This window comes from Nerophis ophidion, linkage group LG03, assembly GCF_033978795.1.
Source record: "Nerophis ophidion isolate RoL-2023_Sa linkage group LG03, RoL_Noph_v1.0, whole genome shotgun sequence".
In the NCBI taxonomy this organism is placed as follows: domain Eukaryota; kingdom Metazoa; phylum Chordata; class Actinopteri; order Syngnathiformes; family Syngnathidae; genus Nerophis; species Nerophis ophidion.
The window spans coordinates 24,553,307-24,567,811 of NC_084613.1; the positions used below are offsets into that span (position 1 = coordinate 24,553,307).

The window sequence follows — 14,505 nt, forward strand, 5'->3', positions numbered from 1 at the left end:
CTGCTGCGAACCGATCCAGTGAGAGCTGAAGGTCAGGAACCGAAGGTGCCATCAGGACCACATCATCTGCAAAAAGCAGTGACCCAACCTTTAGCCCCCCGAGACATATACCCTCTCCACCATGGTCACGACTCTGCCTGGAAAACCTGTCCATGAAAGTCACAAACAGGATAGGTGACAGAGCGCAGCCCTGGCGGGAACCAAATCCGACTTACATCCAGGCACTCGCTTTAGTTGTACAGAGATTGGATGGCCCTCAGCAGGGTTCCCCTCACCCCGTACTCCCTCTGCACCTCCCACAAGATCTCCCGGGGGACACAGTCATACGCCTTCTCCAAATCCACAAAGCAGACGTAGACTGGTTAGGCATACTCCCAGGCCTTCTCCAGGATTCCTGTAAGAGTAAAGAGCTGGTCAGTTGTTCCACAACGAGGACGGAATCCACATTGCTCCTCTTGAATCTGAGGTTCGACTATCGGCTTGACCCTCCTTTCCAGTACCTTGGCATAAGCTTTCTCAATGAGACTGAGTCCTGTGATACCCCTGTAATTAGCCCACACCTTCTGGTCCCTCTTTTTGAATAGGGGAACCACCACCCAGTCTGCCACTCCTTTTGCACTGTCCCAGACTTCCACGTAATGTTGAAAAGGCGTATCAACCAAGACATCCCCTCAACACCAAAATACTACTAGTTATACTACTAGTTGATTGGCTTCTATTACACTCGCACAGACGTCGCGAAGGAGATTTAGTCATCAACAACATTATTTTCTGCATGGGTAATATTTTTCCATTGTTGCTTTTGAAGTTGAGGTGGGGGGGGGGGGCAAAATCCCCTCAGCCCTGGGCTCCCCCCATAGGTTAGGGCGACCCTGGGCCCGCCGCCCTATTTGAGGAACACTGGGCTAGTGTAAAAGCTTTGATTCGCACCTAAGCTGTCAATCCTTTGGTGTTATTGGAAGAGGTTGGTCAGGACACGACACAATTTCATACACACGCAAAGTCAGGAAGTTTGCAATGAAACAGCTGAATAGAAGTGAGGGGGACGTAGAACGGATCATTCAGCACAGCATGAAATTACCTAGTCCCAGTTTGAGTATGTAATCTGCATCTGCCTCTCCCCTCCGCCTGCAGACCTTCAGCTGTACCACAGTGAGACACTGGAGTTGATGCTGCAGCGCTGGTCCAAACTGGAGCGAGACTTTCGCATGAAGAGCGGGCGTTACGACATTAGTAAGATCCCGGACATCTACGACTGCATCAAGTATGACTCGCAGCACAACGCCTCTTTGGGCCTGGAGGAAACGCTGGAGCTATTTCGCCTCTCACGGGCCTTGGCCGACATCATCATACCACAGGTGAAATGGACCGCCTACATCGTTGTAAATCGTGTACACACGTTTTATTAAGTGCGTGCCGATCACACCTAAAGACAGTTTGCAGAAGGGTTAAAACTATTTTTTTAAATCCTCCTCTTTTGTTTCTGTGTCTGTCCACGCCTGTCTCTGACAGAGTGTACCTCCATAAAATGTTTTTGTGCACCTTATTTACGGTTTCCAGATGCCACTTATGGTGCACGTGCACTAGGGGTGTAACGGTACACAAAAATTTCGGTTCGGTACTTACCTCGGTTTAGAGGTCACGGTTCGGTTCATTTACGGTACAGTAAGAAAACAACAAAATATAAATGTTTTGGTTATTTATTTACCAAATTTGTAAACAATGGCTTTAGCATTTTAACATTGGGAACACTAAAATAATTCTGCCCACGTTAATCCACATTAAACTGCCTCAAGTTGTTGCTTTGATAAATCAAATGAAAAAACATTTCTTCTACATATAAAAAGTGCAACATTAAATAGTTTCAATTAAGCTCATCATGCTTAATTTATTACAGCATTTGGGAAGCCTGTAGTTAACTTTTATTATGTAAATATTATATTTTTATCAACATGTGATAGTAGGGACCCTGCTATTCCAAACTAGGCTTCTACATTACTAATGATTAATGTAACTATAGCTGAAAAAATAGTACAATAGCAATAGGAGAGACTATTCATCCCTGAACACCATGGAGTTCAATGAAATAACAGACAGACAGGGTTTTGCTGCCCCTAACACACACACACCCACGCGCACACACGCAGCAAAATGAGCTAATGTTACGCTAAAAGCTAATTGGCCTTCACCTCAAGCCAGAACTGAGAAGCAAGCTGAGCTGCGTCTAAGTTTCTAGAAGGTCAACGGGCTCATAGTGATGTTTGTAATAGTTGTGACTGGGAGGTGTTTTTTATAATTTGGGTAGAGTACGCCGTCCGCTGCTCCCCTGCTAAACGAATATCTGCTCGACGCTGAAGCGCTGACTACATGCGCTCTGAATACGCACTGCTGATTGGCTTTGTATGTAACCAATCAGATGGTTGTGTGGGTGGTACAATGCTTGCTGCTGAGACAGAGGCAGAAAGCAGAGCAGCTTGTGAAGACTTTGGCTTACGAACTCGTTTGGTACGCCCGCGTGCTGAACCGAAACCCCCGTACGGAAACGGTTCAATACAAATACACGTACCGTTACGCCCTTAACGTGTACACAACGGTCTAATTAGCTGGGACAGGTCAGAGGTGGTGTCATGTGCAGGAAGGCGGTTTTACCTTTATGACACAGGAGTCAAACGCGAGGCCTGTGGCCCGCAAAACATGGAAATAATGTGCCTTAGTAAAGCACTTCATCTTTCTTACTAAACATATTCTTTTAATTTTAATAGATAAATTGAATGTACTAAATACAATCACATGTATTTTAAACTTCTGACCATGCTAAACATTATTTTAACACAGCCGTGTCCAATTTCTGGCCGGCAGCTCAAGTTTTGTTGGTCCGCAGCATATTTTTTGGATTAAAAAAATAACTGTGAAAATGTAAATAAAACAGCAAATTATGAAAGACATGACAACAGATGTTTTTTTGCATGCTAAATATTAAACACATTTGATCAAAAGTCTGCTTACAATGGAGCCTATTGGAGCCCTTCATTTCTGCCTATAGAACCCCTAAAAAACATCAAACACCTCCATTAGGGGTGTATATACATGATATAAGTATATAGGTAACATTAACATTTAATATTTATGTATTTGATCATTTTAAGCATACGCATCGCATTAATTTCAAAAACGCATCACGCCGTTTGCTTTTTTTTTTTCTTCATCAATGATTATTACTCACTGCACAATTTGAGAGCCAACAATCATAAAAAATCACTTACTGTACAAGATCTGCAGTCATAGCACGCTGGGATGGTCATACATTCCCGTTTAGATGAAAAATGTCTCATAATCCTTCCGAAGAAAGTGAGTGGGGGTCGGTGTGAAACGAGCACTTTGTGTCGTTGTAGCCAGCTCCTGCTGAAATAAGCAGGGGGCGTCCATAAAAAAGACGGTGTCTGGATTGCAACATATGTTGCTCCAAAACCTGTATGTACCTTTCCGCATTAATGGTGCCTTCCCTGATGTGTAAGTTACCCATGTCTTTGGCACTAATACACTCCCATACTGTCACAGATGCTGGATTTTGCACTTTGCGCCTATAACAGTCCAGATGATTATTTTCTTCTTTGGTCCGGAGGACACGACGTCCACAATTTCCAAAAACAATTTGAAATGCGGACTCGTCAGACCACAGAACGCTTTTCCACTTTGCATCAGTCCATCTGAGATGAGCTCGGGCCCAGCAAAGCGGCTGTGTTTCTGGGTGTTGTTGATAAATGACTTTCGCTTAGCATAGTAGAGTTTTAACTTGCACTTACAGACATAGCGACAAACTGCAGTTACTGGCAGAGGTTTTCTGAATTGTGGTGATATCCTTTACACACTGATGTCTGTTTTTAATGCAATGCCACCTGAGGGATCAAAGGTCAAGGGCATTTAATGTTGGTTTTCAACCTTGCTGCTTACATGCAGTGATTTCTCCAGATTGTCTGAACCTTTTGATGATATTAGGACCGTAGATGGTGAAATCCCTAAATTCCTTGCAGTAGCTTGATGAGAAATGTTGTTCTTTAACTGTTGGACAATTTGCTTACGCATTTGTTCACAAAGTGGTGACCCTCGCCCCATCCTTGTTTGTGAATGACGTAGCCTTTCATGAAAGCTGCCTTTATATCCAATCATGGCACCCACCTGTTCCCAATTAGCCTGTTTACCTGTGGGATGTTCCAAATAAGTATTTGATGAGCATTCTTCAACTTCCTCAGTTTTTTTGCCACTTGTGCCAGCTTTTTTAAAACATGTTGCAGACATCAAATTCCAAAATGAGCTAACATTGGTAAAAAATAACAAAGTTTACCAGTTTGAACGTTAAGTATCTTGTCTTTGCAGTGTGTTGAATTGAATATAAGTTGAAAAGGATTTGCAAATCATTGTATTCTGTTTTTATTTACCTTTTACATAACATGCCAACTTCACTGGTTTTGGGTTATGTACATTATCCATTAATTTGTACGTAAAACATATATAATAATCAAATCCTTTGGGAAATGTATAATAACAATGAGGCGATTTTACATTACAATTATTACACAGTATATTCCCTATAACAAGTGGCCCTTTGAGAGAAGCCATAACCGCAATGTGGCCCTCAATGAAAAGGAGTTTGACACCCGTGCTTTATGACGCCATGAAATGCCGCAACTTCAAAACGAGCATTCCAGCAGCTTTTTTCTCAGACGGGTAACTAACAAACAAGTATATTATTTACTATATTTTTCTTATTAACAGACTCTAAGGACACATTTTACTGTTTGGACATGTTTTAAAGAGATATTTTAAAATAGCGGTGTGAAAGGAAACTAATGTTTATGTTCGTCCTTCACACAGGAGTACGGCATCAGCAAAGCGGAGAAGCTGGACATCGCTCAGGCGTACTGCGTCCCCTTGATGAAGAAGATCCAGTTGGACCTGCAGAGGACACACGAGGACGAGGCCGTCAACAAGCTCCACCCCCTGTGAGAAAGCCACAAACGGAGCAGCCATTAGTTCGCAGCTCAGGCGGATGACGTGTCGTTTTTTTACGATATCCAGCTACTCTCGGGGGGTGATGTCCCCGGGTCGCCATGTCCGCACTCGCCTCTACTTCACCAGCGAGAGTCATGTCCACTCGCTGCTCAGCATCTTCCGCTATGGAGGACTGCTGGATGTACGCACTCTTTCTCTAGGTTTGCCACGCGGTCATAAGGTGATATAGGTGATATTTTTAACTACAATACAGTGAATTGTTTTAATTTATTTTAGCTGTATCAACACAATAACAATTGAACTGAAAGTGGCATGATTAATATCAGTATTTTACTTTAGAGATTTTTTATTATTTTAATAATAATTTGAGTGCTTACCAACAGTTTTACAAACAAATAAAAAACTAATTTCCTAAATCATGCGTGCATGTATTTGTATTTGTATTTGTCCAGGAAGACAAAGACCAGCAATGGAACCAGGCCATGGACTACCTGAGTGCTGTGACTGAGCTCAACTACATGACCCAGATAGTCATCATGCTGTATGAGGACAACAACAAGGTTAACGTTAATGAATATTAACGCTGTATGATAAAGCTATCCGCAGGGTAGCCAGCTCACCAATAGTAAGACAAATAAAAATAGTAAGTCAAATAAAAATACCAATTTTTGACAGTCTAGAGCCCCAGATTAAACCTCACACCCTAATAAATAAAATTGAAAGATGATTGATAGAACCGATGGAATCCGGACTTAAGAGTCACGGTTTAGCCTTTAAACCAGGGGTCCCCAAAGTTTTTTTACGGGGGCCGCATTGGGTTAAAACAATTTGGCCGTGGGCCGGGCTATATATATATATATTCATTTATTAACATGCGTGTGCATGTTAATAAATGTATATAAATGCATACACAAGTCTCCAAAGCGTTAACCACCATGTGGCTACAATAAAAAACAAAAAAAGGAAAATATAAAAATGTTGTACTGTTTTTATAGTATATATATATATATATATATATATATATATATATATATATTTCTCGCGCACTTGCCGCTAATGATGTCACATTATCGATGAGAAGATGCATTTTTTGACAATATGACTTGCCTGACCGGCTAGGAGACACCGACAGTAACAAGAGTAAAATGGATTAGAAAGGACAGATTTTAAAAAAATTGAAATAACAAATAAAATTAAATAACTTTTATTTTTTATAACTTCGGACTGCCCGCCAGCCAGATTTTGGACGCTGGCGGGCCGTTACCGGCCCGAGGGCCGTAGTTTGGGGACCCGTGCTTTAAACTGTTCGTCAGTTAGGCTAGTAAAACAACGCTTCTGTTGTTAGCAAGGCAATATGGCTGAAAACTGTATCAGGATAAATGTTTTATGTTTTTCGGTATTGATAATTATTGATTTTTTTTATGACCTTTTGAAAATAATGATTAGAAGAAAAATTAGATGACTAGATATAAACATTTGTATTTCAACTGTAACCTTCCTCTGAATATAAACCCATCAGCTATTAAGGCAGAAAGGAAAGGAAATGTCAACACTAGCATGGAAAAGGGTTAATCAATTCAAACAACATTTTAAAATCACATTGAACACCCAACAAGAACCTTTTAAGACGGGTCGGCAACCTTTACCACTCAAAGAGCCATTTTGACACGTTTCACAAAATAAAGAAAACAATGGGAGTCACAAAACTCTTATGAAATTTAAAAATAAATAACACTGCATAAAGAGGTTTTTTTTTGTTGCTTTTTGCTATATGTTGAGGTGGGCGGGGTTGGGGAGGCGGGGGTGTATAATGTAGCCAGGAACAGTTAGGGATGCATGGGATTCTGGGTATTTGTTATGTTCTCTTTATGTTGCGTTACTGTGAGGATGTTCTCCCGAAATGTTTGTCATTCTTGTTTGGTGTGAGTTCACAGTGTGGCGCATATTAGTAAGAGTGTTAAAGTTGTTTATATCACAACCTTCAGTGTAACCTTTATGGCTGTTGACCAAGTATGCCTTGCAAACTCGTACGTGTGAAGCAGTGAAATGCATGCGTCCGGCCGGCACGCAGATAGCATGGTGTAAAAGCGGGCCCGATGACCTGTTGTAGAGGACGTTAAAAGTCGGCACACCCTCAATATTGTTGTCCGGGTGAAAATCGGAGAATGTTAGCCCCGGGTGATTTCAGGGGGGTCGGCGGCTGTGCAGCTGAGCCACATCAGAGTGGCCAAAGAGCTGCATGCGGCTCCAGAGCCACGGGTTGCCGACCCCTGTCTTAAGATGAAGGTGCAAAAATAAGGAATATGTGCAAAAACAATAAAATGGTGCAAAGTGTGAAAATTTAAACATAGAGAAACCTGAGAAGAACTTTTTTCTGCAGGTTTAGTGCTAGAAAGTTACAGTTGTGATATATATTTTTTGCTATCTATATATTGATATCGCGTTATCGTCAAGCCCCAGCTCACGCAGGCTGCTGTCAAAGAAGGCCACATATCCATAATACACCACAGTGCTTGCCTGTTATAGTTCCAGTACTTTTCTTCTAATCATATTTGGGTGATTACAGTTAGTTCCTAACTAGTTGTCGTTCTAAAGTATTCATTAGTAGCCAGCGAGAAGGAATATTTTTGACGTGACGGATTGTAAACAGGGGTCACAAAACCGGAAGTATATTACCCGAAGGGCCTGGCTACAGCATAGATTTGCCAGATGGGAAACGTTTTGTCAGTTCTTTGCATGCATGTTATAGAATTGTTAGTAAATTATCCTGTAAAAAAAAAAAGCCTAAAATTCTGTGGTACATTACATGAGACATGTAAGAAGTGTAAAAAAACAGCAAAAGAGGTTGGTTGAAGGAAATAAATTTAAAGGTAAAATATAGTGTAGAAATGCACCCAATTGCAGTAAATGTAGTCTTTATTTTTCATTAGGGACAGACATTTTTCATCTTTTTTTTTTTTTCTTCAAACGTTGCTCACGACCCTTATTATTATGAAAAAAATGTATGTGATATATTAAAAAGTGTCTGAATACAAATTCACAAATACGCAGGGGTCTACTGTATGGAACAAAAGTGCCAAACTAACTTTGTTCTGTGCGTGTGTGTGTTTGTGTATCGCGCAAGCAGGACCCGTCTTCCGAGGAGCGTTTCCACGTGGAGCTGCACTTCAGTCCAGGGGTCAAAGGTTGCGAGGATGAGGAAAACGTTCCTCTTGGCTTTGGTTTCCGTCCGGCCTCTTCTGAGGTGCGTTTGTGTGCGGTTACTTACTTGCACTTAAGAACTTCATGTAAGAGAAAACATGTTCAAAAACCAGACATATTCTGTGTTGTTGGTTTCCTATGTCAGGTGACTTTAAACGATATTTAAGACGAGTTGTGGTCAAAAGGACAAAACTGGCATATGGATAATTTGTTGTTAAGACCCGCCTGTACTTTGCAAAGATAGCGGCCATATTTTAGTTTGTCAGTCCCCTAAAGTTGTGTAACGCATTTCTCAGTGATTTGACTAAAAAATTATTGACAGGACATGTCAGATTTAAACAAGTTGAAAAACTTATTCGGGTGTTACCATTTAGTGGTCAATTGTACAGAATATGTACTGTACTGTGCAATCTACTAATAAAAGTTTCAATCAATCAAAAAATTTAATTTCACCGCATATGTATTCGTAGTTACTTCCTGCTCCCTGTATGATAACAATATAAAGACAAATACTGTCACCCTTGGCGCATCGCAGATTTGGTCACATTTTCAGTAGACCGATGATAAATTCATAAAAGAACCAAACTTCCTGAATGTTTTTTGTGACCAACAAATATGTGCTCCAATCACTCTATCACCCAAAAATAAGAGTTGTAGAAATTATTGGAAACTCAAGACATCCATGACATGATGTCCTTCACAAGTGTATGGAAACTTTTGACCACGACTGAATGTATATACATATGTATATATTTATATCCACACACTAGGGTCCATTTAGTGTTGCCAATCAACTTCCCAGGTGAAAATGCAGCTGGGATAGGCTCTAGCACCCCCTGCCACCCCGAGAGGGACAAGCGGTATAAAATGGATGGAAGGACTTATATTAATATTGTCTAGCTGTAAATAGTCTTAAGGTATGTTAACACTGAGAAAGGAGCTGCTTCAATTTCATTGTACATGTGTATAGTAACAGTAAAAGGCATCCTATTTATCATATTTTAAAGTCAGTCTAAATCAAGAAAGCACACATTAAAAACTACTAAACTGGGTTTTTTTTTTAACAAAAGAGTTAGCATATTTGATGTGAAAAGCTTCCAACTTCCTGTGTAGTATTATTCTTCTTCAAGTATGATAAACATTTTCCTACATATTGCAGAAAGTCCAAATGTGCCACATTTCAGTAATGAAGTAGTTTTCTTCCTCATCAGAATCAGGACAAAAAGCCCAACCAGGGCAGCATGGAGGATCTCTCTCAGGACCAACCTGACCAGGCACTTAATTTTTCCGATCCTATCAACATCCAGCGAAGATCCCCAATGATTCGCAACCGCAAGACGGGCTCCATGGAGGTAACTTTTCCAACGTACTATCAGTTTCCCCCCTCCTCCATGTTGTATCTGTACGTCAAGTGGGTCCCTGGAGTCATGGTGCAACTGTGTGGGTCTTAACGCCGCTCAGGTTCTCTCTGAGACCTCCCCCACCCAGTCGACCAAAGGCTGCACGTCGCACCGACTCTTCCCTATGGGCTCGCGCCAGTCGCCTGAGATCAAACCAGCCAGTGGCTTAGGTGGGCGCCTCTTCTCTGCCATGTGTGCGTGTGCGAATCTGAATGTGTGTGTGTGTATGTATATGTATATATATATATGTGTATATCTATATGTACAGTATGTATGTAAATATGTGTATATGACATATGTGTATGAATGTGTATGTATACATATATCTATGTGTGTTTATACATATGTGTGTATATATGTATTATATATAATGTGTGTGTGTATATACTGTATATATATATATATATATAAATATATATATATATGTATATGTATGTATGTGTGGTTGTGTGTGTGTATGTATGTGTGTGTGTACGTGTATATAATGTGTGTGTGTGTGTGTATATATATATATATATATATATACACATATATATATATACATATATATATGTACTGTGTAAATAGATACTGTATATGTATACATGTGTATACAATATATATATATATATATGTATATACATATATATATACATATATATATGTACTGTGTAAATAGATACTATATATGTATACATGTGTATACAGTATATATATATATATATATATATATTAGGGCTGTGAATCTTTGGGTGTCCCACGAATCGATTCAATATCGATTCTTGGGGTCACAATTCGATAATATATCGATTTTTTTCTATTCGATACTCGATTCAAAACGTTTCTGTATTCATTCAATACATAGGATTTTAGCAGGATCTACCCCAGTCTGCTGACATGCTAGCAGAGTAGTAGATTTTTTTAAAAAAAGCTTTTATAATTGTAAAGGACAATGGTTTATCAACTGATTGCAATAATGTAAATTTGTTTTAACTATTAAACGAACCAAAAATATGACTTATTTTATCTTTGTGAAAATATTGGACACAGTGTGTTGTCAAGTTTATGAGATGCGATGCTAGTGTAAGCCACTGTGACACTATTGTTCTTTTTTAAAAATGTTCATAAATGTCTAATGATAATGTCAATGAGGGATTTATAACCACTGCTATGCTGAAATCATAACTAATATTGATAGTGTTGTTGATAATATTCATTTTTGTTTCACTACTTTTGGTTTGTTCTGTGTCGTGTTTGTGTCTCCTCAATTGCTGTTTATTGCAGTTCTGAGTGTTGCTGGGTCACATTTGGTTTTGGAATTGGATTTCATTGTTATGGTATTGCTGTGTAGTGGATTGTTAAATTGATTAAAAAATAAAAATAAAATATGATTTATAAAATAAAATAAAAATCGATTTTTTAAAAATGAGAATCGATTCTGAATCGCACAAGGTATTTGATTCGATTCGTATTCGAATCGATTTTTTCCCACACCCCTAATATATATATATATATATATATGTAGGTGTGGGAAAAAAAATCACAAGACTACTTCATCTCTACAGATCTGTTTCATGAGGGGTTCCCTCAATCATCAGGAGATTTTAATGGAAGCATTCACATACAATGGTTTATATAGAGCACAGAGTGGGTGGGTACAAGCAGGCGTAGGGTGTGGTGATTGGCTCATGTGTTACCTAGGAGGTGTTTCCGTCTATGGCGGCATGTTGAAATGATTTCACTGCGCTTGTTGAGAGATGATAGATCTGGATGATATATAATAAACAGTTTCTCTTTTAAGCTAAGGTTGCATCTTTTATTACCACTGTTGTAAGGTGTGCTGGATGCAAGAATTTGCCATGTTATTGAATATTCAACATTATTGTCTTTGAGGTTCCAAATGTGTTTGCTGAGTTCTGTAGAATTCTGCAAAGTCTGGTTTCTAAAGGAGGCGTTGTGATTATTCCATCTTGTTTTGAACGCTCCTTCGGTTAATCCTACGTACGTGTCGGATGTGTTAATGTCCTTGCGTATTACCTTTGCTTGGTAAACGACTGATGTCTGTAAGCACCTTCCGTTGAGAGGGCAATCAGGTTTCTTGCGACAGTTACATTCATTATTGGTTTCAGAGTCGTTTAGTCTGGGGGTAGGCAGTCCTTTTGCAATTGCTTTGTTGTGGTTTGAAATGATTACAGCTTCAAACCACAACAAAGCAATTGCAAAAGGACTGCCTACCCCCAGACTAAACGACTCTGAAACCAATAATGAATGTAACTGTCGCAAGAAACCTGATTGCCCTCTCAACGGAAGGTGCTTACAGACATCAGTCGTTTACCAAGCCAAGGTAATACGCAAGGACATTAACACATCCGACACGTACGTAGGATTAACCGAAGGAGCGTTCAAAACAAGATGGAATAATCACAACGCCTCCTTTAGAAACCAGACTTTGCAGAATTCTACAGAACTAAGCAAACACATTTGGAACCTCAAAGACAATAATGTTGAATATTCAATAACATGGCAAATTCTTGCATCCAGCACACCTTACAACAGTGGTAATAAAAGATGCAACCTATGCTTAAAAGAGAAACTGTTTATTATATATCATCCAGATCTATCATCTCTCAACAAGCGCAGTGAAATCATTTCAACATGCCGCCATAGACGGAAACACCTCCTAGGTAACACATGAGCCAATCACCACACCCTACGCCTGCTTGTACCCACCCACTCTGTGCTCTATATAAACCATTGTATGTGAATGCTTCCATTAAAATCTCCTGATGATTGAGGGAACCCCTCATGAAACAGATCTGTAGAGATGAAGTAGTCTTGTGATTTTTTTTTTTCCCACACTTACATATTGCGCTCTACCACGGTATCGAGCACTATTCTCTGGATAATCCAATCAAGACATATATATATGTATATATATATTTTAGGGGTGTGGGAAAAAATCAATTCGAATTTGAATCGCGATTCTCACGTGCATTTCAGAATCGATTCTCATTTTTTTAAAATCGATTTTTTAATTTATTTTTTAATTTTTTTTATCAATCCAACAAAACAATGCACAGCAATACCATACACAATGCAATTCAATTCCAAAACCAAACCTGACCTAGCAACACAGAACACTGCAATAAACAGCAATTGAGAGGAGACACAAACACGACACAGAACAAACCAAAAGTAGTGAAACAAAAAGGAATGTTTTCAACAACAGTATCAATATTAGTTATAATTTCAGCATAGCAGTGATTAAAAATCCCTCATTGACATTATCGTTAGACATTTATAACAATTAAAAGAACAATAGTGGCTTACACTTGCATCGCATCTCATAAGCTTGACAACACACTGTGTCCAATATTTTCACAAAGATAAAATAAGTCATATTTTTGGTTCGTTTAATAGTTAAAACAAATTTGCATTGCAATCAGTTGATAAAACATTATCCTTTACAATTATAGAAGCTTTTTACAAAAATCTACTACTCTGCTTGCATGTCAGCAGACTGGGGTAGATCCTGCTGAAATACTATGTGTTGAATGAATACACAATCCTTTTAAATCGGGAAAAAATCGATTGTGAATCGAATCGTGACCCCAAGAATCGATGTTGAATCGAATCATGGGACACCCAAAGATTCGCAGCCTTAATGTATATCCTGTATACAAACCCCGTTTCCATATGAGTTGGGAAATTGTGTTAGATGTAAATATAAACGGAATACAATGATTTGCAAATCATGTTCAACCCATATTCATTTGAATATGCTACAAAGACAACTGATCAACTTTTTTTTTTGCAAATTATCATTAACTTTAGAATTTGATGTCAGCAACACGTGACAAAGAAGTTGGGAAAGGTGGCAATAAGTACTGATAAAGTTGAGGAATGCTCAGCAAACACTTATTTGGAACATCCCACAGGTGTGCAGGCTAATTGGGAACAGGTGGGTGCCATGATTGGGTATAAAAACAGCTTCCATGAAATGCTAAGTAATTCACAAACAAGGACGGGGCGAGGGTCACCAATTTGTAAGCAAATTGTCAATCAGTTTTAGAACAACATTTCTCAAGGAACTATTGCAAGGAATTTAGGGATTTTACCATCTACGGTCCGTAAAATCATCAAAAGGTTCAGAGAATCTGGAGAAATCACTGCATGTAAGCGATGATATTACGGTCCATTGATCCTTCAGGTGGTACTGCATCAAAAAACAACATAAGTGTGTAAAGGATATCACCACATGGGCTCAGGAACACTTCATAAAACCACTGTCGGTAACTACAGTTGGTCGCTACATCTGTAAGTGCAAGTTAAAACTCTACTATGCAAAGCGAAAGCCATTTATCAACAACACCCAGAAACGCCGCCGGCTTCGCTGGGCCCAAGCTCATCTAAGATGGACTGATGCAAAGTGGAAAAGTGGTCTGACGAGTCCACATTTCAAATTATATTTGGAAACTGTGGACGGGGATGTCCTCCAGAACAAAGAGGAAAATAACCATCCGGATTGTTATCGGCGCAAAGTTCAAAAGCCAGCATTTGTGATGGTATGGGGGTGTATTAGTTTTCAAGGCATGGGTAACTTATACATCTGTGAAGGCACCATTAATGCTGAATGGTCCATACAGGTTTTGGAGCAACATATGCTGTCATCCAAGCAACGTTATCATGGAGGCCCCTGCTTATTTCAGCAAAATAATGCCAAGCCGTGTGTTACAACAGCGTGGCTTCATAAAAAAAGACTGCGGGTACTTTCCTGGCCTGCTTGCAGTCCAGACATGTCTCCCATCGAAAATGTGTGGCGCATTATGAAGCGTAAAATACGACAACGGAGACCCCGGACTGTTGAACGACTGAAGCTCTACATAAAACAAGAATAGGAAAGAATTCCACTTTC

At 39.4% G+C, this 14,505-nt stretch overlaps 1 protein-coding gene across 11 annotated transcripts in view; it reads left to right on the top strand.

The window, feature by feature from the left end:
• Positions 1-14,505, top strand: part of ppip5k1b (diphosphoinositol pentakisphosphate kinase 1b) — an 84,621-nt gene that overhangs the window by 51,699 nt on the left and 18,417 nt on the right. For 7 of the 11 annotated variants that reach the window (XM_061894651.1, XM_061894657.1, XM_061894659.1 and 4 more), the window contains 7 exons: positions 1,135-1,358; positions 4,873-5,000; positions 5,077-5,230; positions 5,463-5,570; positions 8,138-8,254; positions 9,423-9,563; positions 9,673-9,781. In XM_061894651.1, the coding sequence (XP_061750635.1) occupies positions 1,135-1,358; positions 4,873-5,000; positions 5,077-5,230; positions 5,463-5,570; positions 8,138-8,254; positions 9,423-9,563; positions 9,673-9,781 (981 nt within the window). The remainder of the gene's footprint in view (positions 1-1,134; positions 1,359-4,872; positions 5,001-5,076; positions 5,231-5,462; positions 5,571-8,137; positions 8,255-9,422; positions 9,564-9,672; positions 9,782-14,505) is intronic. The other 4 variants (XM_061894655.1, XM_061894656.1, XM_061894661.1 and 1 more) reach the window with 2 other exon arrangements.